We start from the raw sequence: 26036 nt of genomic DNA on the forward strand, positions 1-26036 counted from the left end.
TGCATTCAAAGCACCCCCGACAGATGGCCATCCAGCATCTGTTTAAAAGCCTCCAAACAAGGAGCCTCCACCACACCACACAGAGAGTTCCACAGAAGTACAGGGGATGACAGAGGAACCTGGGAAATATCTCTAATTTCCCCATCCCTGGTTGAGCTATAATTTACTTTGAGACTTATATCCTGGTATTATATTTAGAACAAACACAAAAGCTGTGGGAAAGGGCTGTCTCTACTAAATGGATTTTGTAATGTGTATACTGTTAAACTTCAATCTAATATAAGCTTTTTTTTTCAATACATTGTCACACTTTCCTTCTCAAGCCATGAAAATAGAGGAGACACCATATTTGGAATGTGGAATATATTTCAATTGGAAGGAAATGCTCGCCTTTTCTCAAGAAACTCATACAAGGGATAAACCATTTAAATGCTTCGAGTGTGGAAAGAGTTTCAATCGAAAGGGCAGCCTTATTAATCATCAGAGAACTCACACAGGAGAGAAGCCATTTAAATGCTTGCAGTGTGAAAAGAGCTTCAGTCAGAAGGGAAACTTTATTAGTCATCAGGCAACTCACACAGGAGTAAAGCCATTTAAATGCTTGCAATGTGAAAAGAGCTTCAGTCAAAAGAAAAACCTTATTAGTCATCAGGCAACACATGCAGGAGAGAAGCCATTTAAATGCTTACAGTGTGAAAAGAGCTTCAGTCACAAATGCAACCTTATTTGTCATCAGGCAACTCACACAGGAGAAAAGCCATTTAAATGCTTGCAATGTGAAAAGAGCTTCAGTCAAAAGAGCAACCTTACTCGTCATCAGGCAACTCATGCAGAAGAGAAGCCATTTAAATGCCTGCAGTGTGAAAAAAGCTTCAGTCACAAGCACATCCTTATTAGTCATCAGGCAACTCACTCAGGAGAAAAGCCATTTAAATGCTTGCAGTGTGAAAAGAGCTTCAGTCAAAAGAAAAACCTTATTAGTCATCAGGCAATTCACGCAGGAGAGAAGCCATTTAAATGCTTGCAGTGTGAAAAAAGCTTCAGTCACAAGAGCAGCCTTATTCTTCATCAGGCAACTCACACGGGAGAGAGACCATTTAAATGCTTGCAGTGTGAAAAGAGCTTCAGTCAAAAGAGCAACCTTATTAGTCATCAGACAACTCACACAGGAGAGAAGCTCTTTAAATGCTTGCAGTGTGAAAAGAGCTTCACTCATAAGAAAAGCCTCATTAATCATCAGACAACTCACACAGGAGAGAAGCCATTTAAATGCTTGCAGTGTGAAAAGAGCTTCAGTCAGAAGGGAAACTTTATTAGTCATCAGGCAACTCACACAGGAGTAAAGCCATTTAAATGCTTGCAGTGTGAAAAGAGCTTCAGTCAAAAGAAAAACCTTATTAGTCATCAGACTACTCACACAGGAGAGAAGCCGTTTAAATGCTTGCAGTGTGAAAAGAGCTTCAGTCACAAATGCAACCTTATTGGTCACCAGGCAACTCACACAGGAGAAAAGCCATTTAAATGCTTGCAATGTGAAAAGAGCTTCAGTCAAAAGAAAAACCTTATTAGTCATCAGGCAACTCACACAGGAGAGAAGCCATTTAAATGCTTGCAGTGTGAAAAGAGCTTTAGTCAGAAGGGAAACTTTATTAGTCATCAGGCAACTCACACAGGAGAGAAGCCATTTAAATGCCCAGAGTGTGGAAAGAGCTTCAGTCACAAGAGCAGCCTTGATTACCATCAGGCAACTCACACAGGAGAGAAGCCATTTAAATGCTTGCAGTGTGAAAAAAGCTTCAGTCACAAGAGCAACCTTATTAGTCATCAGGTAACTCACACAGGAGTAAAACCATTTAAATGCTTTCAGTGTGAAAAGAGCTTCAGCCAAAAGAGAAACCTTATTAGTCATCAGGCAACTCACAGCGGAATAAAACCATTTAAATGCTTTCAGTGTGAAAAGAGCTTCATTCAGAAGGGAAACCTTATTAGTCACCTGGCAGCTCACACAGGAGAGAAGCCATTCAAATGCTTGGAGTGTGGAAAGAGCTTCAGTCAAAAGCATGTCCTTATTCGTCATCAGACAACACACACAGGAGAAAAGCCATTTAAATGTTTTCAGTGTGGAATGAGCTTCAGTCAAAAGAGCAACCTTATCAGTCACCAAGCAACTCACACAGGAGAAAAGCCATTTAAATGCCCAGAGTGTGGAAAGAGCTTCAGTCAGAAATCATACTTTGTTCATCATCAGGCAACTCACAGCAGAGAAAAACCAGAGTGTGGAAAGAGCTGTGGTTCAAATATGAGCCTTTTTTCATTGTCAACCCACACGGAATAAATTGGGTAAAGACAAGTTCTCTTGCTTTATGTCGGAGGTGGAATTATTCTTTGTCATAGAAACACTGAGTTAAACAGCTATGGCTTTGGACGGAAATAATAACCTGATAATTTTCTTTGATGAAATATTTTGAAAGCTAAAGGAAGGATATTTCAAGGTGGGGTTTTTGTTTTTTGCCCATTCATGCATACTGTTTACTGCAAATATTTATTGTCATGTATATTCAGGGTTAAAAATACATTTCATTGAGAAGTTTGATGAGAAGTGTGGGAATGGGTTCGATTAATGATTAACATCCCTATGTATCATGTAATTCTATGTATGTGGTAGGGGGTTTTCTTTTATGAAATATCTAATAAAGCATAACATAAATTGTTTTCTATCAATCCATGTGAAATGGTTACTGTGAATATTTCTTGTCGTGTCTATAACATATAATTAGAATATTTATTACAGCTGTGTGTGTTCAATCTCAAAATATACATGGCGTTAAAATATATAGGTGAGAATTAGTTGCCTGAAGAAAAGGCATCTTTAGAATTCTGAGTTTCTTTTGTATGTTTGGATATTAATTGAATAAAATTAATAAAAGTAAATATTTGCTAAAGTCTAAAGTGTTTCTCAACCTGGGGGTCGGGACCCCTGGGGGAGTTGTGAAAGGGTGTTAGAAGGGTCGCCAAATACACAAGTATTTTCTGTTGGTCATGGGAGTTCTGTGTGGGAAGTTTGGCCCAATTCTATCATTGGTAGGGTTCAGAATGCTCTTTGATTGTAGGCAAACTATACATCCCAGCAACTAAAACTCCCAAATGTCAAGGTCTATTTTCCTGAAACTCCAGCAATGTTCACATTTCGGTATATTGAGTATCCGTGCCAAGTTTGATCCAGATCCATCGTTTGAATCCACAGAACTCTCTGGATGTATTTATTTATTTGTATACCACTCTTCTCCGCCCTTAGGCGACTCAGAGCGGTGAACTACAACTCCAAACCTCAAGGTCAGTGCCCACCAATGTCTTCCAGTATTTTCTGTTGGTCATGGGAGTTCTGTTTGGTTCAATTTCATCATTGGTGGAGTTCAAAATGCTCTTTGATTGTAGCTTAGGTATGCACTCAGGTATGCATAGGTATGCACTCAGGTATGCACACAGCCAGATCCAGTATCTCAAGCAATGGGTGCTGTTGGTGCACAAGGCTTTGGCCACACACAAAACGTGGGCCTCCAGACTCCATGCCAAGCCCAGGGAGTCCCCCCCCCCCCCAATACAGACCTGTATCATCAGTGGTAACACAACTCCATCCAGCACAGGTTGAATTCTTATTCCCTGATCTGCATTCTCACTGACCAGTAGCACCTCTGTCTAGTCTGGTTAAGTTTCAGTTTGTTTGGTCTTCTCAAACCCATTACTGATGAGAGACATTGGTTTAGTTTAGGCATGGGCAAACTTGGGCCCACAATTCCTAACAGCCTACTGGAGGGCTGAAGTTTGCCCAGGCCTGGTTTAGTTGGAAAGGAAGAGTAGAGACTGGTGTCATCTGCATATAGATGGCACCGCACTCCTAAACTCAGCATGATACAATCATAGTTGGAAGAGACCTCATGGGCCATCGAGTCCAACCCCATTTTGCCAAGAAGCAGGAAAACTGCATTCAAAGCAACCCTGACAGATGGCCATCCAGCCTCTGTTTAAAAGCTTCCAAAGAAGGAGCCTCCACCACACTCTGGGGCAGAGAGTTCCACTGCTGAACGGCTCTCACAGTCAGGAAGTTCTTCCTCATGTCCAGATGGAATCTCCTTTCTTGTCGTTTGAAGCCATTGTTCCATTGCGTCCTAGTCTCCAGGGAAGCAGAAAACAAGCTTGCTCCCTCCTCCTCCCTGTGGCTTACTCTCACATATTTATACATGGCTATCATGTCTCAGTCCTCTCAGTCTTCTCTTCTTCAGGCTAAACATGCCCAGCTCCGTAAGCCGCTCCTCATAGGGCTTGTTTTCCAGACCCTTGATAATTTTAGTCACCCTCCTCTGGACACATTCCAGCTTGTCAATATCTCTCTTCAATTGTGGTGCTCAGAATTGGACACAATATTCCAGGTGTGGTCTGCCTTCTCACTGACCAGTAGCACCTCTGTCTAGTCTGGGTTAAGTTTCAATTTGTTTGCTCATCTCTGGTCCATTACTGGTGAGAGAGATTGGTTTAGTTCAGCCATGAGCAAACTTGGGCCCTCCAGGTGTTTTGGACTTCAACTCCCACAATTCCTAACAGCCTGCTGAAGGGATATTTATTTATCGTGTCATCAGCAACCATACCATTGTATTACAAATCTAACAGAGCAAAACAAACACAGAGATTAAAAAGAAAAAAAAACACACAGATTTTGCAAATTTGGTAGTTGGTTAAATGCCCTTTGACCAGTCTCTGGCCACTTGGAGTGCCTCTGGTGTTGCCACAAGAAGGTCCTCCGTTGTGCATGTGGCAGGGCTCAGGTTGCATTGCAGCAGGTGGTCAGGGGTTTGCTCTTCTCCACACTCGCATGCCGAGGATTCCACTTTGTGGCCCCATTTCGTAAGGTTGGCTCTGTATCTTGTGGTGCCAGAGCGCAGTCTGTTCAGCGCCTTCCAAGTTGCTCAGTCTTCTGTGTGCCCAGGGGGGAGTCTCTCATCTGGTATCAGCCATTGGTTGAGGTGCTGGGTTTGAGCCTGCCACTTTTGTACTCTCGCTTGCTGGGGTGTTCCAGCGAGTGTCTCTGTAGATCTTAGAAAACTATTTCTTGATTTAAGCCGTTGACGTGCTGGCTGATACCCAAACAGGGGATGAGCTGGAGATGTCTCTGCCTTGGTCCTTTCACTATTGGCTGCTACTTCCCGGCGGATGTCAGGTGGTGCAATACCTGCTAAGCAGTGTCATTTCTCCAGTCGTGTGGGGTACAGACACCCCGTGATAATGTGGCATGTCTCATTAAGAGCCACATCTACTGTTTTAGTGTGGTGAGATGTGTTCCACACTGGGCATGCGTACTCAGCAGCAGAGTAGCAAAGCACTAGGGCAGATGTCTTCACTGTGTCGGATTGTGATCCCCAGGTTGTGCCAGTCAGCTTTTGTATGATGTTGTTTCTAGCGCCCACTTTTTGCTTGATATTCAGGCAGTGCTTCTTGTAGGTCAGAGCATGGTCCAGAGTGACTGCCAGGTATTTGGGTGCGCTGCAATGCTCCAGTGGGATTCCTTCCCAGGTAATCCTCAGAGCTCAGGGTGCTTGTCTGTTCTTAAGGTGAAAGGCGCATGTCTGTGTTTTAGCTGGATTAGGGATCAGCTGGTTTCCCCTGTAGTAGGCAGTAAGAGCACCTAGTGCTTCGGAGAGCTTCTGTTCAACCATCTCAAAGCTCCCTGCTTGAGCAGTAATGGCACGATCATCAGCATAGATGAAACTCTCTGTCCCTTCTGGCAGTGGCTGGTCATTTGTGTAGATGTTGAACATGGATGGAGCAAGCACCCTATGATAATGCGGCATGTCTCATTGTTTTAGCGTGGTGAGATGTGTTCCACACTGGGCATGCATACTCAGCAGCAGAGTAGCATAGCGCAAGGGCAGATGTCTTCGCTGTGTCTGGTTGTGATCCCCAGGTTGTGCCAGTCAGCTTTCGTATGATGTTGTTTCTAGCGCCCACTTTTTGCTTGATGTTCAGGCAGTGCTTCTTGTAGGTCAGAGCACGGTCCAGAGTGACTCAGATATTTGGGTGGCTGGAGGGATGAATTCTGCCCAGGCCTGCTTTAGTTGGAAAGGAAGCGTACAGACTGGTATCATCTGCATATGGATGGCATCACACTGCTAAACTCAGCATGATCTCTGCCATGTATAGGCCTGTCACATAGGGGACCAAACACTCCAGAGAGGTGGGCCTCTTAAGTCCAAGGCTGGATGTAAGGCTTCTTCCCCCAAAATGTAGGCCTGTCAGAGGGCTAGATCCCTGTTCCCTGACCCACCTTCCTTCCAGAGAGGCTTCCTGAGGAGAGGAGGCGAGGCTTCCTAGAAAGGAAGGAAGGAAGACCCACCCACACAGACGAAGCCCCGCCCCTTCTGGCCAGTGGTGAGCCCGTCCCTTCCTAGAGAGGCACCGGAAGAGGCTTGTGCAGCAGAGGGTCCTCCAAGGGGGGAGAGGAGTTCCGCTTCCGGAATGAGCCAGTCCTCCTAGGGCGGAGCTGGAGGCGGGCCTGCTCTCTCTTGGGCATCTTCTCTCCTCTCTTCTGGGAGATCCGCCCATTCTTTAAGGCTGTCATCCTTCCCATCTATTTCCTGGGTAAACAATGGCCTTTCCTGGGTTGTTGTAGGTTTTCCCAGGCTATATGGCCATGTTCTAGAGGCATTCTCTCCTGACGTTTCGCCTGCATCTATGGCAAGCATCCTCAGAGGTAGTGAGGTCTGTTGGAACTAGGAAAATGAGTTTATATATCTGTGGAAACACCAGGGTGGGACAAAGGACTCTTGTCTGCTGGAGCTAGGTGTGAATGTTTCAAGTGATCACCTTGATTAGCATTGGACTGCCTGGCAGTGCCTGGAGCAATCTTTTGTTGAGAGGTGATTAGATGTCCTTGTTTGTTTCCTCTCTGTTGTTGTGCTGTTCTAATTTTAATCAATGGCCTTTCCTTCTTTTGCTTCCTTCATGGCAGCCTCTTCCTTTTCCTTTCCTGCTGCTCCCTGGTGTTTCTGTCAGGCAGCAGAGGCCGGGAGGCAGGCAGGAGGGCGGCTCACAGACTCCACTTCAAAGCACAAGGCCTGGGGTGGGATCGGGGGGGGGGGGGAGAGGCCCTGCCTGGAAAGGGCCTCAGGCAGCAGAGTAAGGGAGGCAGACAAGAGGGAGGCTCGGGGCCTTTTGCTTCTTGGAGGAAGGGGCCCTAGAGGCCCCCCTGAGCCCGGCCAAGGGCTCCCTGCACTCCCTCCTTGCTTCTTCATCCTCCCCCTTCTCCTCCTCTTCCTTCAGAAGAAGGTGCTGCCTTCTCAGCCTGGTCTGCCTGTGCCTCTGCCTGGGAATGGGATCAGTGGGGCCTGAAGGAGGGCAGAGAAAGGCTGCAAGGGCAGGGTCCCCACTACCAGCCCCCAATAAATGATTTGAAGGGATTCACAAAGGATGAGAAAGAGGCCCCTCTGGGACTGGCTGGGAGTCAGCGGCATTAAGATCGCTACTGACCTAAAAGTCATGATTCAAAGTCAGCCCGGGCCGGAGTGAGCTTCCGACCAATTTGTGTAGCTTGCTGTCGACCTTTACCTCTCAAAAGACAGTTGCATCTGTCAAGTAGGAAATCTCTTATGCAGGGAGGTTAATTTAACTAATTTATGATGCCATAAAAAATCTCCAGCAAGCATGCAAAGAATGAAGAAGTACTTCATCAGTGTCACAAATGGACGGTGAAGTGACAGCTCCCCGGTGGCCAGAATACCCTCAAGAAAAGCTGGAATGTTAAATAGCCTCTGAGTGTCTGTCTATATATGTTGTGTGTCTTTGGCATTGAATTGTTGTCATGTATATGTACATTGTAATCCGCCCTGAGTCCCCTGAGGGGTGAGAAGGGTGGAATATAAATACTGTAAATAATAATAATGGGAGAGCAAATGACTAGGCCATGGAGAAGATCCGGGGCGATGGTTTTGTTCTCTGGGAAGGAGAGCAGGCAAAAGTATGATAGCTGGGACCCTAGGCTGGTTGCGCAACGCGGGTCTGAATTAATGAGGAGAACACGTGTGCGAGACAGCACAGCTAGTGAGAGATGCAGCTGCATCAGAGTCGTGGCAACATTGTCGCCAGAAAGGGGGAGAGGAAACATTTCTATCCCGTTTACCGTCTTCGTAAGCCATTGTTTATCATTTAAGAAGAAGGAGAAGAAAAGCTTAATTTTTCTACTCATCTCCCCAAAGGGACTTGGGGCTGCTTACATGGGGACGGCAACACACAATTAAAAACAGAACAATAACAAATTACAAATTAAAATAGCACAAAACAGCATAACAATAATAAACAAGTATCAAGCGACAACTGACTAATTTTGGAGGGGGGGGGGGAGGAGGCCAATATCCGAACTGGTTAAAGGGTAAGTGGTTCAATAAGGTGGATAGAAACGTATAATAGCATAGGAAATATCATGGTAACAGAGCATTTAAACAGGATCAGGATCAATTCAGCTTAACTTACAAATATGAATAGTAATGTAATATAGGAATTCAGATTAAATTATGATTCAGGTCACGATACAGGTCCTTTGTCATAGGAGTCGTCAGTCGAATGCACGACAAAATATCCACATCTTTAATCCTTGCAGAATGTTGGTAGGGAGGGTGCCAGCCTAATCTCCCTGGGGAGGGAGTTCCAGAGATGGGGGGCCACCACCAAGAATGCCCTTTCTCTTGTCCCCAGAAGCCGTGCCTGAGACGGGGGCGGGAGCGAGAGAAGAGCATCCTCGAAGATCTTAAGGACCGTGTGGGCTCATAGGGGAGGATACGGTCGTGCAGATAGGCAGGTTCTGAACCATTTAGAGCTTTATAGGTAATAACCCGCACCTTGAATTGGGACCGGAAACTTATTGGCAGTTTAAATGGGGGGTTGACCGCTCCCTGTAACTTGCTCCAGTTAACAACTTAACATTAAATAAGTCTTACATTACTTCACCCTTATCCTCTCCCACCTGATTTAAATTACTTCGCTGCTATCCTGTCGCAGCTGCATCTCTCACTCGCTCCGTTGTCTCACGCACGTCTTCCATCATTAATTCAGAGCCGCGTTGTGCAAGTAGCGTAGCGAAGGGTCCGAGCTATCATACATTTACCGGAGAGGATCCCCCCCCCCCAAAAAATCTTTTCTCTCCTGAGCAAGAAGCCAGTCACTGATTCAATATTCGTGATAAAACGTTATCCCACCTTGAGACTGTTCACATGAGCTCATTCATCTTGCTTTGTTTGCAGGCCCCACCAGTCCTCCCACTTTGAATGTCATTTGAGAGAAGAGTGGGGGCAGTCTAGAAGAGCAGAAAAAAGATGGAAGGGCAAGAGCCAGCTGCTGCCCAGTTGGGTTTCCTCTGACATGAAGTCCAGTCATATCCAACTCTGGGGTGTGGTGCTCATCTCCATTTCTAAGCCTAAGAGCCGGCATTGTCCGTAGACATCTCCCAAGGTCATGTGGCCGGCATGACTGCATGAAGCCCCGTTACCTTCCCTCAGGAGAGGTACCTATTGATCTACTCATATCTTCATGTTTTCGAACTGCTAGGTTGGCAGAAGCTGGGGCTGACAGCGGAAGCTCATGCTGCTCCCCAGATTCAAACCTGCAACCTTTTGGTCAACAACCTTGCAGCTCAGTGCTTTAACCCACTGTGCCACAAGGGGCTCCAGTTGGGAGTAATATATAAACATTATTCCACCTTGACAATATTAACATGACATTAGTTGTCTCATTTGTTTTGTAGGCCCTGTCAGTTCTGCCAGTTGTTTCTCTTCAAATATCATCCGGCGGGAGAGGAGGGAATATCTTCTTTCAGTTTGGAAGCATTTAAGACGCATAGAAGAAAGATGGAAGGGCAAGAGCCAGCTGTCTCCCCATTAGAAGTATTTTCTTTTGCTGTTGAGGCAGAGAACAGTAGCACACCCTGGGAGGACCCTTGGACGAAAGACCGGGAGAGCAAGCTGCTCCACTCGGACCTTCAGTGCCAGCGCTTCCGGCATTTCCGCTATGAGGAGGCCTTGGGGCCCAGGAAGGTGTGCAGCCACCTCCACTCTCTCTGCTGCCTGTGGCTGAAGCCCGAGCGACACTCCAAGGCGGAGATGCTGGACCTGGTGATCCTGGAGCAGTTCCTGGCTGTCCTTCCTGCGGAGATGGAGCGCTGGGTGAGGGAATGTGGGGCAGAGACCAGCTCCCAGGCCGTGGCCCTGGCTGAAGGATTCCTCCTGAGTCAGGAAGAAGAGAGGAAGTGGGAGAAGCCCCAGGTGAGAGAGAGAGAGGGATTCATCTTGTAGTTTCAATGAGCCAAGAATAATTGTTTTGAAGGATAATGTAAAACTCTTCTGAACTCCAAGCAGAGAAGGGTTAGAAAAGGAGGACCCAGGTGTGTTCACCCTGGAATAGAGTCTTGGAATGCCATGATTGCCCCCTTTGCACTCCCCAAGGGCTTTTCACAGAGAGGAGGGGGCAATCATCTCCATTCCCCAGTGCTTTCTGGATGTAGGTGAATTCCTGTAAATCGAGGTGAAATTTCCCCAAACCTCTCCAGTATTTTTCTTTGGGCATGGAGGTTCTGTGTGCCAAATGTGGTCCAGATCCATTGTCAGACTTAGGTTATAAGCCCTCAGAATGCACTTTACCACTGATTTAGGATTGACTGTGTTCCCTTATCTCTCTTTGAAAACCCTATACCAGTTATATCCTACCTTGTTCATGCCCAGCATTTATTTATTGATTTTTTAAACTATTACATTTGGCCTGGCCATAGATTTTAAAATCCTTGTGTGTTACTGTTTATTGTTTATATGTTATTTGTATTAATTGTATTGTATTTGTTGTTTTTGTTTATTGCTTTTGTTTATTGATGTACTGTTGGGCTTGGCCTCATGTAAGCCACTCTGAGTCCCTTGGGGAGATGGTGGTGCAGTCTAAACAAAGTTTTATTATCTTATTATAATTACTCAGCCCGAGAGGCCCTTTAGTTTAGCCCTAAATTACAACCCCAGGATTACGTAAAGTACTTCCATCATCTCAGCAGTAGCCCTTCCACTTCAGATCAAGTCCTGAATCAGAGTGCAAGGCCCAAACGAAGGCAGAATTCCCACCCCAAAATCAAGAAAAGACAGATTCTTCTACAGAATGAAGAAAGCCAGTCTTGGGTCCCAACCACAATCCCAGCGGTCTGGAACAGACTGCAAAAAGAGACCCCCCCCCCTCCTTTTCTAATCTGTTTTTTTCTTTGTGATCTGTGCTGCTTGTTCAGGTGCAGGACTCTTTTGCGGATGAGACCAGTCAGGTGGAGGAGTCTCCTTCAGACATCATCTGCGTTGTCCTGACTGGAAATGGAGAATATGTCGCAGTTGGTAAGGGATGGGCAGTGATCCTTCTTACTTGCTCGCCTCCTTTTGAGACATTTCTGTGCAATACTTGCCGTATATACTCAAGTATAAGCTGAGGCACCTAATTTTGCCACAAAAAACTGGGAAAACTTATGGGCCCGAGTATAAGCTGAGGGTGGGAAATGCAGAAGCTACTGGTAAATTTCAAAATTTCAAATAGATACCGACAGCTTTGTATCGTTCAGAATGCGGCAGCAAGGTTACTCACAGGAATGCCCATGAAATGCCATATAACACCATGCTGCAACATTGGGTTCCAAGTGAGTACCGTGGCCTGTATAAGATTCTTTATGGCCAGGGTCCATCATACCTTAGGGACCGCCTCTCCTTCTCCCATCATCGGAGGTTACAACGACCAGCCCAATGCAACTTACTCCATATACCGGGTCCTAGAGAAGTGCACTTGGAAAGGACCAGGTGCAGGGCTTTTTCTATTTCTGCCCCTGCCTTGTGGAATTCCATGCTGCCCTATATGAGAGCCATGCGTGACTTAGGATCTTTTACTCTAGCACTTAAGACCTGGCTTTTTACTAGAGCATTCAATCCCTGTTAATTTTTAATTTTTGTATGTATGTATTTTATCTTTTACAATTTAGCTGTAAATCGCCTAGAGCATTCTTGGATGGAGGGCGATTAATAAGTAATTAAATGATGATGATGATGATGATACCAATAAAATTACAGTAATTGAGGCATCAGTAAGTTCAATGTTTTTGAATATTTACATAATTTATTTATTTATTATTTCAAAGTTTTATATACCGAGCTTCTCACCTCATAAGAGGGACTCAGCCCGGTTTCCAACCATAAAAACACATACAATCGGTAAAATATCAAAGTACACATTACAATAAAACATTAAAAAAGCACATATATTTAAAACTACAGTGGTCAGTCGTCATACTAAACTCAAATATCGAATATACACCGTCTTCCATCCAGATCGTTGTCTCATTCTTCGAAAGCCTGTCTCCATAACCACGACTTCACCTGTTTCCTGAATGTCAGGATTGTTGGGGCGATTCTGACCTCTGGCGGGAGAGAGTTCCAGTCATGGGGCCACTACCGAGAAGGCCCTGTCCCTCGTCCCCACCAGCCGCGCTTGTGAGGCCGGTGGGACCGAGAGCAGGGCCTCTCCAGACGATCTTAGTAATCTTGATGGTTCGTAGGGGAGAATACGTTCGGAGAGGTAAACCGGGACAGAGTCGTTTAGGGCTTTATAGGTTAACACTAGCACTTTGAACTGTGCTCGGAAGCTAATTGGCAGCCAGTGGAGCTGGTGTAACAGCGGAGTGGTGTGCTCCCTGTACCCAGCACCTGTTAGTAATCTGGCTGCCGCACGTTGTACTTGCTGCATCTTCCGGGCAGTCTTCAGAGGCAACCCCACGTAGAGAGCGTTGCAGTAGTCTAAACGGGATGTAACCAAAGCGTGGACTACCGTGGCCAAGTCAGACTTCCCAAGGTACGGGCGCAGCTGGCGCACAAGTTTTAGTTGTGCAAAAGCTCCCCTGACCACCGCCGAGACCTGGAGTTCCAGGCTCAGCGATGAGTCTAGGAGAACTCCCAGACTGCGAACCTGCGCCTTTAGTGGGAGTGTGACCCCATCCAGCACAGGCTGTAACCCCGTACCTTGTTCGGTCTTACGACTGACCAGGAGTACCTCTGTCTTGTCTGGATTTAGTTTCATAAACCTGTAATTTAAGATAAGACTGTCCTTAAACCATTATTTTACCCTGCTTACGTATCCTTCTAATAATCACCATAGTTTATTTTAACCATACATTTTGGGGAAAATGCTGTGTGTATATGAACAAGGAAAAGTGGGAAAGACTGGTGCTGAGTGAGGAGGAGAGGAAGGAGAGCTGGGTTGCGGTGCGGGGAGGTGAGGGTCCTGGCAAGAAGGCCTGAGGCTGAAAGGATCCCTTCTTTCAGCCCCACGCCTTCCTGCCAGGACCCTCACCCAAGTATAAGCCGAGGAGGGCTTTTTCAACCTAAAAAAGGCCTGAAAAACTAGCCTGACACTAGAGTATATACAGTATTTGTGCCACTTTCAAAATTACTTGATTCATCATCATCATCATCATCTTTAATTACTTATTAATCGCCCTCCATCCGAGATGCTCCAGGCGATTTACATTGCAAAAATTATACAGGATAAAACACATGCATACAAATATTAACATTAACATGGGTCAAATGCTCTAGTAAAAAGCCAGGTCTTAAGTGCTAGGATAAAATGCCCTGAGTCACGCATGGCTCTCAAATAGGGAGGCAAGGAATTCCAAAATAGAGAAGGCCCATCTTTGTCTGGTGCTTTCCAAGTGTACTTCCCTAGGACCCGGTATATAGAGCAAATCACGTTGGGATGGTCGTGGCGACCTCCGATGATGGTAGAAGGAGAGACGGTCTCTAAGATACAGTGGACCGTGGCCATATAAAGTTTTAAAGGTCAGGACCAGCATCTTATACAAACCACGATACTCAATTGGGAGCCAGTGTAGATGCCGCAGCACTGGTGTTATATGGCATTTCATGGGCGTTTTGTGAGTAACCTGGCTACAGCATTCTGGACAATCATAGAATCATAGAATCAAAGAGTTGGAAGAGACCTCATGGGCGATCCAGTCCAACCCCATTCTGCCAAGAAGCAGGAATATTGCATTCAAATCACCCCTGATAGATGGCCATCCAGCCTCTGTTTAAAAGCTTCCAAAGAAGGAGCCTCCACCACACTCCGGGGCAGAGAGTTCCACTGCTGAACGGCTCTCACAGTCAGGAAGTTCTTCCTTGTGTTCAGATGGAATCTCCTCTCTTGTAGTTTGAAGCCATTGTTCCGCGTCCTAGTCTCCAAGGAAGCAGTAAACAAGCTTGCTCCCTCCTCCCTGTGGCTTCCTCTCACATATTTATACATGGCTATCATATCTCCTCTCAGCCTTCTCTTCTTCAGGCTAAACATGCCCAGCTCCTTAAGCCGCTCCTCATAGGGCTTGTTCTCCAGACCCTTGGTCATTTGAATCCCCCTCCTCTGGACACATTCCAGCTTGTCAATATCTCTCTTGAATTGTGGTGCCCAGAATTGGACACAATATTCCAGGTGTGGTCTAACCAAAGCAGAATAGAGCATGGGGAGCATGACTTCCCTAAATCTATACGGAGCTTTGGTCGTGGAAATTCCTTTGCTTCTCTCTATGTTGGTGAATGTCCTCTTGGCTACATTGGCACAAATACAGAAATGAATGCAGTCAACCCTCTACATTTCTGGGATTAGGTCGCATCATCCCTGTAAAACGAAATAGTCCAGTTTAAAGACCTGGGACTGAAATCCAAGGAGGGATTTTACAGGGCCATGGGGCAAGGAGAGAGTGGCAGGCTCCCATGGCAAGGAACTGTGGGGCCAGCCTGAAAAGGGACTGGTCTCACCTTCCCTGATGTCTTTCTTCTCTTTCACAGACAGTGAAACACGGCCAAGTGACAGTAGCACAAGGTTTCCCGATTCTTTCCTAAGAAGAGATTTTGTGGGACCCGATCAGGTAGGCAGCAGGATCCCGAGAGGGGAGGGGAAGCTGAATCCCCTTGTCCTTGGATATTGCCCTGACTTTAAATGAAACTCTTTCTTCTACATTTCATAACATTTCCCCTCTTCAGGCAACTTTTGAAGATGTGTCTGTGGATTTCTCAGAGGAGGAGTGGGCGCTCTTGGATCCAAGCCAGAAAGCCTTGCACCAGCAAATCATGGAGGAGAATTTAGGGATTGTGTCCTCTCTAGGTAAAGCTCCATTCTGCTTGTAATGAACCAAATCAGTTTACAAGTTCTAAAAATTATCCAGTGTTTCAGATCTCTTCCTCTGAAGCCATAGAAAATGAGCTCATTCCATATCCAGATAGGGGCCTGCCGAAGAAGGCAATTGGCACTTGGGTGAAGTTGCCACATGAGATGAATTCTAGTCAATTGATATTTTCTATCCCACAACCATGCTTGTGATGCCGTTTCGGGGTCCATTTTTGGTTAACCCCTCATTCTGTTTATCGGGAAGTTACTAAATTGGGAGGACTGCCATTGGCTAAAATGGGAAGCTTTATTGGCTCAATCCTCAGTCATTTTAAGACCTATCTGCATGAAACCTAACTCAGTTTTAGACCCCATTTACAAGTGCTGGCCTGCCACGTTTCAGAACAATTCACCGATTTACTGACTTTTTAGAACTATTTAAATTTTTTACCATAACTGTGTTGTTGTAGGTTTTTTCGGGCTATATGGCCATGGTCTAGAGGCATTCTCTCCTGACGTTTCGCCTGCATCTATGGCAAGCATCCTCAGAGGTAGTGAGGTCTGTTGGAACTAGGAAAAAGTGTTTATATATCTGTGGAATGACCAGGGTGGGACAAAGGACTCTTGTCTGCTGGAGCTAGGTGTGAATGTTTCAACTGACCACCTTCATTAGCATATAGAATCATAGAATCAAAGAGTTGGAAGAGACCTCATGGGCCATCCAGTCCAACCCCATTCTGCCAAGAAGCAGGAATATTGCATTCAAATCACCCCTGACAGATGGCCATCCAGCCTCTGTTTAGAAGAAGGAGCCTCCACCACACTGCGGGGCAGAGAGTTCCACTGCTGAACGGCTCTCACAGTCAGGAAGTTCTTCCTCGTGTTCAGATGGAATCTCCTCTCTTGTAGTTTGAAGCCATTGTTCCGCGTCCTAGTCTCCAGGGAAGCAGAGAGCCTAGGCCTGAAAGTGGCCTGAAAGTGCCTGTAGTTAACCAAATCAGTTTACAAGTTCTAAAAATTATCCAGTGTTTTGGATGTCTTCCTCTGAAGCCATAGAAAATGAGCTCGTTACATAGCCAGATAGGGGCCAGCCCAAGAAGACAATTGGCACTTGCCATTTCGGGGTCCATTTTGGGTTAACCCCTCATTCTGTTTATTGGGAAGTTACTAAATTGGGAGGACTGTCGTTGGCTAAAATGGGAAGTTTTATAGCCTCAATCCTCAGTCATTTTAAGGCAGTGTTTCTCAACCTGGGGGTCGGAACCCCTGAGGGGGTCGTGAAGGGGTGTCAAAGGGGTCGCCAAAGACCATCAGAAAACACAGTATTTTCTGTTGGTCATGGGGGTTCTGTGTGGGACGTTTCTATCATTGGTGGGGTTCTGAATGCTCCTTGATTGTAGATGAACTATAAATCCCAGTATCTACAACTCCCAAATGTCAAAGTCTATTTTCCCCAAACCCCATCAGTGTTCACATTTGGGCATACTGAGTATCCGTACCAAGTTTGGTCCAGATCCATCATTGTTTGAGCCCATAGTGCTCTCTGGATGTAGGCGAACTACAACTCCCAAACTCAAGGTCAATGCCCACCAAACCCTTCCAGGATTTTCTGTTAATCATGGGAGTTCTCTGTGCCAACTTTGGTTCAATACCATTGTTGGTGGGGTTCAGAATGCTCTTTGTTTACATATTAACTATAAATCCCAGCAACTACAACTCCCAAATGACAAAATCAATCCCCCCGCCAACCCCACCAGTATTCAAATTTGGGCATACTGGGTATTTTTGCCAAATTTGCTCCAGTGAATGAAAATACATCCTGCAGATCATTATTTACATGGCCATTCATAATGTTAGGGTTATGGTTGGGGGTCACCACAACATGAGGAACTGTATTAAGGGGTCGTGGCATTAGGAAGGTTGAGAACCACTGTTTTAAGGCCTATCTGCATGAAACTTATCTCAGTTTTAGACCCCATTTACAACTGCAGGCCTGCCAAATTTCAGAACAATTCACCAATCTACTGACTTTTAGAATTATTTAAAGTTTTTACCATATCATTTTTTAAAAATAAGACAAACTACGTTAATTTGGCCTTTCTCTTCTCCTGCCGCCTTCCACTTTGCAGAACATTATTGCCTTTTCCATTGTTTATGTCCAAAGTCCAATGGCCTCCATTTGACCCCTTCAACTCTCTAGGAGAATTCATTAAGTCAGGTTCCCTCCTGTTCGTGCTCTGTCCAGCCTTCAGGAGAGAGCAGGCATTGAAGAGAAGTGAATCAACGTGCATCCACTCCCTTTCTCGATCTATATTTACCTCTATTTTTGTCTTTTGAACCAAAGCCCCAGGAGGAGTGGTCCATAAAGTGTTTACGTATCAAATTTTATTCAGTTCTATCAAGCTATTTTGGAGCCTTTGCAGCTCATACATTTGCACTTCAATTTATTTCTATACCGATTTCTCTTTACACAAACAGTAATACAATATGTACTAGTCCAAACTTGTGAAGCTAACAATATAAAATACTGGGTTGTTGTAGTATTTTCGGGTTGTATGGCCATGTTCTAGAAGCATTCTCTCCTGACATTTCGCCTGCATCTGCGGCAGGTTTTTCATATAGTCTGAAAAACCTACAATGACCCAGTGATTCTGGCCATGAAAGCTTTTGCCTCATGCCTGTACTAATTCTGAAATAAAGAATCAACTGTAGAGGGTGCGTTTAATGGGAGAAATAACATTTAATCAATAAAAAAGAAAAAAAGAAAGAATGTCAAACTCAAATTCTCATAGAATCATAGAATCATAGAGTTGGAAGAGACCCCATGCGCTCCCCAGTCCAACCCCATTCTGCCAAGAAGCAGGAAAATTGCATTCAAAGCACCCCTGACAGATGGCCATCCAGCCTCTGTTTAAAAGCCTCCAAACAAGAAGCCTCTATCACACTCCGGGGTAGAGAGTTCCACTGCTGAACAGCTCTCACAGTCATGAAGTTCTTCCTTATGTTCACCCCTGACAAATGGCCATCCAGCCTCTGCTTAAAAGCTTCCAAAGAAGGAGCCTCCACCACACTCCGGGGCAGAGAGTTCCACGGCTCTCACAGTCAGGAAGTTCTTCCTAATGTTCAGATGGAATCTCCTTTCTTGTAGTTTGAAGCCATTGTTCTGCATCCTAGTCTCCAGGGCAGCAGAAAACCAGTTCACTCTCTCCTCCCTATGACTTCCTCTCACATATTTGTACATGGCTATCATGTCTCCTCTCAGCCTTCTCTTCTTCAGGCTAAATATGCCCAGCTTTTTAAGCCACTCCTCATAGGGCTTGTTCTCCAGACCCTTCAGATCATTTTAGTCGCCCTCCTCTGGGCAAGTTCCAGCTTGTCAATACCTCCCTTCAATTGTGGTGACCAGAATTGGACACAATATTCCAGATGTGGTCTAACCAAGGCAGAATAGAGGGGTAGCATGACTTCCCTGGATCTAGACACTATGCTCCTATTGATGCAGGCCAAAATCCCATTGGCTTTTTTTGCCGCCGCATCACATTTTTGGCTCATGTTGAACTTGTTGTTCATGAGAACTCCCAAGATCTTTCTCACACGTACTGCTCTCAAGCCGGGCATCCCCTATTCTGTATCTTTGTATTTTGTTTTTTTCTGCCTAAGTGAAGTATCTTGTATTTGTCCCTGTTGAACTCAATTTTTTTGTTAGTTTTGGCCCATTTCTCTAATCTGTTAAGATTGTTTTGAATCCTGCTCCTGTCCTCTGGAGTCTGGGCTATCCCTCCCAATTTAATGTCATCTGCAAACTTGATGATCCTGCCTTCTAGCCCTTCATCTAAGTCGTTAATCAAGATGTTGAACAGGACCGGACCCAGGACGGAACCCTGCGGATGGCACTCCACTCGTCACTTCTTTCCAGGATGAAGAGGAAGCATTGGGGAGAATCGCCCTCTGGGTTCGTTCGCTTAACCAATTATAGATCCACCTAACGGTAGTTTTGCCTAGCCCACATTTGACTAGTTTATTTGCCAGAAGGTTATGGGGGACCTTCCTGAAATCCAAATATGCTACATCCATGGGATTCCCCGCATCTACCAAGCTGATCAGACGGTAATTTTTGGGTTGTTCTTTTTTTCCCTTCTTGAAGATTGGGACCACATTGGCCCTCTTCCAATCTCGTTCTCCAAAAAACTCTCAAAGATGATTGCCAATGGTTCCGAGATGATTTCCGCTAGTTCCTTTAATACTCTTGGGTATAGTTGATCTGGCCCCAGGGACTTGAACTCATTTAGAGTGGCCAGGTATTCCTGGACTACTTGTTTCCCAATTTGTGGTTGGATGTCCTCTAATCCCGCCTCTATCTTGTTGAGGTTGAAGATGACTTTCCTTTTGTGAGAAGATGGAAGGAAAAAAGGCATTAAATAGTTCTGCCTTTTTCCTATCCCGTCAGCATCGCCACATCATCTCCTCAAGGAGGCCCTATCACCTCCTTGTTCTTCCTTTTTCTACTGACATAAGAAGCCCTTTTTGTTGTTTTTAATGTCCCTGGCAAGCCTGATCTTGTTTTGTGCTTTAGACTTGTGAACCTTTTCCCTACAGGAGTTGGCTATTTGTTTGAATTCTTCTTTGATGATTTCTCCCTTTTTCCACTTCTTGTGCATGTCTCTTTTGAGTCTTAGCGCAGTTAGAAGATCTTTGGACATCCATTCTGGCATTACACTGTTTTTGGTTTTGTTCCAAGAGCTTGGAAATCATTTACGACCTTCTGTGCATCTTCCTTCGGTCCTTTTTAAAATGACAACTTTATTCTGGTTTCTAATCTGAATTTTGATGTTTGTTCTGCTGCCTGATGCCATGAAGTTAAGTTCACCTACCTTTGTGCCATCAGGCAGATCAAGGATTTTTACCTTTCTTGTGCCAGAAGTACAGGGGATTCCAGAGAAACTTGGGCTAAAGAAATAGCTCTAATTTCCCCAGCCCTGGTTGAGCTATAATTTACTTTGAGACTTATATCCTGGTATTATATTTAGAACAAACACAAAAGATATTTTTCTCTTAACGGCCAGTGTTGGAAAGGGCTGTGGGAAAGGGCTGTCTCTACTAAATGGATTTTGTAATGTGTATACTTTTAAACTTAAACTTCAATCTAATATAAGCTTTTCTTTTCAATACATTGTCACATTTTCCTTCTCAAACCATGTAAATAGAGGAGACACCATATTTGGAATGTGGAATATATTTCAATTGGAAGGAAGTGCTCACCTTTTCTCAAGAAACTCACACAAGGGATAAACAATTTAAATGCTTGGAGTGTGGAAAGAGCTTCAATCAAAAGGGCAGCCTTATTAGTCACCAGACAACTCACACAGGAGAGAAGCCATTTAAATGCTTGCAATGTGAAAAGAGCTTCAGTCAAAAGAAAAACCTTATTAGCCATCAGGCAACTCACACAGGAGAGAAGCCATTTAAATGCTTACAGTGTGAAAAGAGCTTCAGTCACAAATGCAACCTTATTTGTCACCAGGCAACTCACACAGGAGACAAGCCATTTAAATGCTTGCAATGTGAAAAGAGCTTCAGTCAAAAGAGCAATCTTATTCGTCATCAGGCAACTCACGCAGAAGAGAAGCCATTTAAATGCTTGCAGTGTGAAAAGAGCTTCAGTCAAAAGGGAGGCCTTGTTTACCATCAGACAACTCACACAGGGGAAAAGCCATTTAAATGCTTGCAGTGCGAAAAGAGCTTTAGTCAAAAGAAAAACCTTATTAGTCATCAGGCAACTCATGCAGGAGAAAAGCCATTTAAATGCTTGGAATGTGAAAAGAGCTTCAGTCACAAGAGCAGCCTTATTCATCATCAGGCAACTCACACAGGAGAGAGAACATTTAAATGCTTGCAGTGTGAAAAGAGCTTCAGTCAAAAGAGCAACCTTATTAGTCATCAGGCAACTCACACAGGAGTAAAGCCATTTAAATGCTTGCAGTGTGAAAAGAGCTTCAGTCATAAGACAAGCCTCATTAATCATCAGACAACTCATATGGGCGAGAAACCATTTAAATGCTTGCAGTGTGGAAAGAGCTTCAGTCTAAAGGGAAACCTTATTAGTCATCAGGCAACTCACACAGGAGAGAAGCCATTTAAATGCTTGCAATGTGAAAAGAGCTTCAGTCAAAAGAGCCACCTTAATACTCATCAGGCAACTCACACAGGAGTAAAGCCATTTAAATGCTTGCAGTGTGAAAAGAGCTTCAGTCACAAGAGTGGCCTTGTTTACCATCAGGCAACTCACACAGGAGTAAAGTCATTTAAATGCTTGCAGTGTGAAAAAAGCTTCAGTCACAAGAGCAACCTTATTGGTCACCAAGCAATTCACACAGGAGAAAGGCCATTTAAATGCTTGCAGTGTGAAAAGAGCTTCAGTCAAAAGAAAAACCTTATTATTCATCAGGCAACTCACACAGGAATAAAGCCATTTAAATGCTTTCTGTGTGAAAAGAGCTTCCATCAGAAGGGAAACCTTATAAGTCACCTGGCAACTCACACAGGAGAGAAGCCATTTAAATGTTCAGAGTGTGGAAAGAACTTCAGTCAAAAGCATGTCCTTATTCGTCATCAGACAACACACACAGGAGATAAGCAGTTTAAATGTTTGCAGTGTGGAATGACCTTCAGTCAAAAGAGCAACCTTATCAGTCACCAAGCAGCTCACACAGGAGAAAAGCCATTTAAATGCCCAGAATGTGAAAAGAGCTTCAGTCGGAAATCATACCTTGTTCAACATCAGGCAACTCACAGCGGATAAAAACCAGAGTGTGAAAAGAGCTGCGGTTGATATACAGAATAAATTGGGTAAAGGCAAGTTCTCTTGTTTTATATCGGAGGTAAAATGATTCTTTGTCATAAAAACACTGAGTTAAAAAGCTGTGGCTTTGGGAGGAAATAATAACCTCATCAATTTTCTTTGATGAAATAATTTGAGAGCTAAAGGAAGGATATTTCCAGTTTTTTGGGGGGAGGGGGGGTTGCCCATTCATGCATACTGATTACTGCAAATATTTCCTGTCATGTATATTCAGGGTTAAAATACATTTCATTGAGAAGTTTGATGAGAAGTGTGGGAATGGCTTCGATTAATGACTAACATCCCTGTGTATCATGCAATTGTATGTATGTGGGAGGGGGTTTTCTTTTATGAAATATCTAATAAAGCATAACAGATAAATTGTTTTCTATCAATCCATGTGTAATGGTTACTGTGAATATTTCTTGTCGTATCTATAACATATAATTAGAAGATTTATTACAACTGTGATTGTATTCAGTCTCAAAATATACATGGCATTAAAATATGTAGGTGAGAATTAGTTTATCCTGAAGAAAAGGCATGTTTGGAATTCTGTATGTTTGGATATTAATTGAATAAATTTAATAAAATTAAATATTTGCTAAGGTTTAAAGTGTTTCTCAACCTGGAGGTCGGGACCCCTGGGGGAGTCGTGAAGGGGTGTCAGAGTGGTCACCTAATACACAGTATTTTCTGTTGGCCGTGGGGGTTCTGTGTGGGACGTTTGGCCCAATTCTGTCACTGGTAGGGTTCAGAATGATCTTTGATTGAAGGCAAACTATAAATCCCAGCAACTACAACTCCCAAATGTCAAGGTCTATTTTCCCAAAACTCCACCAATGTTCAAATTTGGGTATATTGAGTATCCGTGCCATGTTTGGTTCAGATCCATCATTGTTTGAATCCACAGTGCTCTCTGGATGTAGGTGAACTACAACTCCAAAACTCAAGGTCAGTGCCCAGCAAACTCTTCCAGTATTTTCTGTTGGCCATGGGAGTTCTTTATCTCTTCTGGTCTGGTTAACCTAAGTTGGTCCATGAAGGGTTATCTACATAAAACACAGCACCCTCTGGCTTTGGGAGTTGGAGGTCGAAACATCTGGGGCCCACACATTGAGAACCACTGCACTTAGGTATGCACACAGCCAGATCCAGTATCTCAAGCAATGGGGGATGCCAGGCCCAGGGAGTGCCCCGCCCCCAAATGCAGACCTGTCTCTTCAGTGGTAACACAACTCCATCCAGCACAGGTTGAATTCTTATTCCCTGATCTGCCTTCTTACTGACCAGTAGCACCTCTGTCTAGTCTGGGTTAAGTTTCAATTTGTTTGCTCATCTCTGGCCCATTGCTGGTGAGAGAGATTGGTTTAGTTCAGCCATGAGCAAACTTGGGCCCTCCAGGTGTTTTGGACTTCAACTCCCACAATTCCTAGCAGCCTGCTGGAGGGATGAATTTTGCCCAGGCCTGGTTTAGTTGGAAAGGAGGAGTACGGCCTGGTGTCATCTGCATATGGATGGCACCTCACTCCTAAACTCAGCATGATCTCTGCCGTGTATAGGCCTGTCACATAAGGGACCAAACACTCCAGAGAGGTGGGCCTCTAGGTTCAAGGCTGGATGCAGGGCTTCTTCCCCCAAATGCAGGCCTGTCAGAGGAGCACAATGTCTCCCGTGGTGGGCTGGATCCCTGTTCCCTGATCCACCTTCCTTCCTTCCGCTCGACCAGGAGCCCTGCTGACTTGACTGGGTTCAGCTCCAGCCTGGGTTCCCCCCTCCAATTCATGATTCTTGGGGAGGGAGTCAGTGAGAGAGGGACTGGTTGTGGGCCAGGAGGGCCTCATTGGCTGTGGGAGGGAAGGAGGAGGGGTTGGGTGGGTGATAGTATGATAGCTGGTACCCACGCCTTATGGCGTTATGCTGTTTCCCCAATGACGGTTGTGAATAATGGAACACGTATCCAATCACATGGTTGCACAGGGGGTGGAGTGAGACACGAAGGTGCTTTGGTTTAGATACAGTGCTTCTCAACCTGGGGTCCCCAGATGTTTTTGGCCTACAATTTCCAGAAATCCTAACAGCTGGTAAACTGGCTGGGATTTCTGGGAATTGTAGGCCAAACCACCTGGGGACCCAAGGTTGAGAAGCACTGGTTTAGAAGGTAGTGTGTAGTTGGCTTAGAACAGTGGTTCTCGACCTTGCTAATGCCGCGACCCCTTAAAATAGTTCCTCATGTTGTGGAGACCCCCAACCGTAAAATTATTTTCATTGCTTCTTCGTAACTGTAATTTTGCTCCTGTTATGAATTGTAATGTAAATAGCTGTTATTCAGGATGTATTTTCATTCACTGGACCAAATTTGGCACAAATACCCAAATACACCGAAATTTGAATATTGGTAGGGTTGGGGGGAGTTTGTCACTTGGGAGCTGTAGTTGCTGGAATTTATAGTTAACTTACAATCAGAGAGCATTGTGAACTCCACCAGTGATGGAATTGAACCAAACTTGGCACACAGAACTCCCATGACCAGCAGAAAATACTGGAAGGGTTAGGTGGGTTTTGCCTTGAGTTTTGGAGTTGTAGTTCACTTACATCCAAAGAACACAGTAAACTCAAGCAATGATAAATCTTGATGTCAAACTTGGCATGAATACTTAATATGCCCAATCATGAACACTTTTGGGAGTTTGGGGGGAAATAGACCTTGACATTTGGGGGTTGTAGTTGCTGGGATTTATAGTTCACCTATAATCAAAGACAATTCTGAACCCCACCAATGATAGAATTGGGGCAAACTTCCCACACAAAACCTGCATGATCAATAGAAAATACTGTGCTTTCTGATGGTCTTTGGTGACCCCCTGATACCCCCTGGCGACACCCTCAGGGGTCCCGACCCCCAGGTTGAGAAACGCTGGCTTAGAAGGAAGGATAGAGTGAAGGGGAGAAATACGAGGTGTGTTGTAAAATGAATCTAATCCAGTTTATACAGTCAGATGTTTGGGGACAATATGGAAGGTTTTAATAATGTTTTGAGTCAGATTGGTGATTTCTATGCCGTTTAAAGCCTTCCCAAACCATTTATGAAACTGTGGTTTATCACTTCTCTGTAAAAAAAAAACAACTAACATTCGTTCATTGTTATCTGTCTCCCCACTTCAGTGTTATGTGTCTCCAAAACCGCTGCTTATCACTTCTCAATAAAGAAATAAAATTAGTTCACTCTTATCCCAGTCTTAAATTTCTGTACTGGTATACTTCTGTGGATTCTGTGTTGGTTTCAGTGTCCGACCTGTGCTATATTAGTCCACTGGTATCCTTCCGCCTGTGCGTTCTGCAATCGGCATTCCCAAAGCAGTGTTCCGGTGACAGCGTAACGCCATGAGGCCTGGGTACCAGCTATCATACTATCACCTGGAACTCCTGCCCAAGGAAGCCAGGGTGGCCACTCAAGGCCAAGATCCTTCCATCTAGGCCAGCTTCTCAAGGACAGTTTGAACACCAAGCCAGCGGGAGATCATGTTGGATGGAGATCACGGGCTTCTCAGTGGCTGTATTGGTTTGAGCTATGCATTTCAATATGATTTTTATTGCAAATACTAGCTTGGGTACCCGACGATGCCCGGGTTTTTTGAAAAAAAAAAAGGCATTGTTTGTTTTGGGGTACTAGGTCATATCATTTAATCAGTTGTTATTGTTGTTATTATTATTATTATTATTATTATTATTATTATTATTATTATGACAGCCCAAGAACAGGCCATTAGAACTAATGCTATCAAAGCCAGAATTGAAAAGTTGACGACAGATCCTGAGTGTAAACTCTGCAAGGAAGCAGATGAAACAATAGATCCCATCCTCAGCTGCTGCGAGAAGATCGCACAGACAGACTACAAGCAGAGGCATAACACCGTTGCTCAGATGATTAATTGGAACTTGTGCCACAAATACCATCTGCCTGCGACAAAGAACTGGTGGGATCCCAAGCCTG

At 44.7% G+C, this 26036-nt stretch overlaps 2 protein-coding genes across 5 annotated transcripts in view; both read left to right on the top strand.

Annotated features, from left to right (window-relative positions):
* The window catches only part of LOC132765784 (zinc finger protein 271-like), a 104504-nt gene that overhangs the window by 10443 nt on the left and 68025 nt on the right, over window positions 1-26036 (top strand). The window contains exon 7 of one of the 4 annotated variants that reach the window (XM_067465153.1): window positions 324-2931. The exons of 2 other annotated variants lie outside the window; for them this stretch is intronic. In XM_067465153.1, the coding sequence (XP_067321254.1) occupies window positions 324-2335 (2012 nt within the window). In that variant the 3' untranslated portion in view covers window positions 2336-2931. Of the gene's footprint in view, window positions 1-323; window positions 2932-26036 lie in introns of those variants that run through there. One more of the 4 variants, XM_067465154.1, reaches the window with a different exon arrangement.
* On the top strand, window positions 6494-25273 carry LOC137096333 (zinc finger and SCAN domain-containing protein 2-like). The gene is made up of 8 exons (XM_067465490.1): window positions 6494-6630; window positions 9285-9544; window positions 9785-10301; window positions 11300-11399; window positions 14886-14965; window positions 15081-15201; window positions 20409-21687; window positions 21923-25273. The coding sequence occupies exons 3-8, from the start codon at window positions 9888-9890 to the stop codon at window positions 22089-22091; spliced, it is 2163 nt and encodes a 720-aa protein (XP_067321591.1). The 5' UTR covers window positions 6494-6630; window positions 9285-9544; window positions 9785-9887; the 3' UTR covers window positions 22092-25273.

The sequence above is a fragment of the Anolis sagrei genome, chromosome 2 (assembly GCF_037176765.1).
Source record: "Anolis sagrei isolate rAnoSag1 chromosome 2, rAnoSag1.mat, whole genome shotgun sequence".
NCBI classification, from domain to species: domain Eukaryota; kingdom Metazoa; phylum Chordata; class Lepidosauria; order Squamata; family Dactyloidae; genus Anolis; species Anolis sagrei.

What these genes read in the sequence shown, in the direction of transcription:
- LOC137096333 (XM_067465490.1), top strand. Translation starts at nt 9,888, where the DNA reads ATGGAAGGGCAAGAGCCAGCTGTCTCCCCATTAGAAGTATTTTCTTTT. An exon ending in ATTTTGTGGGACCCGATCAG is followed by an intron (nt 14,966 to 15,080) that starts GTAGGCAGCAGG and finishes TCCCCTCTTCAG; the next exon opens with GCAACTTTTGAAGATGTGTC. An exon ending in AGGGATTGTGTCCTCTCTAG is followed by an intron (nt 15,202 to 20,408) that starts GTAAAGCTCCAT and finishes CCATGTAAATAG; the next exon opens with AGGAGACACCATATTTGGAA.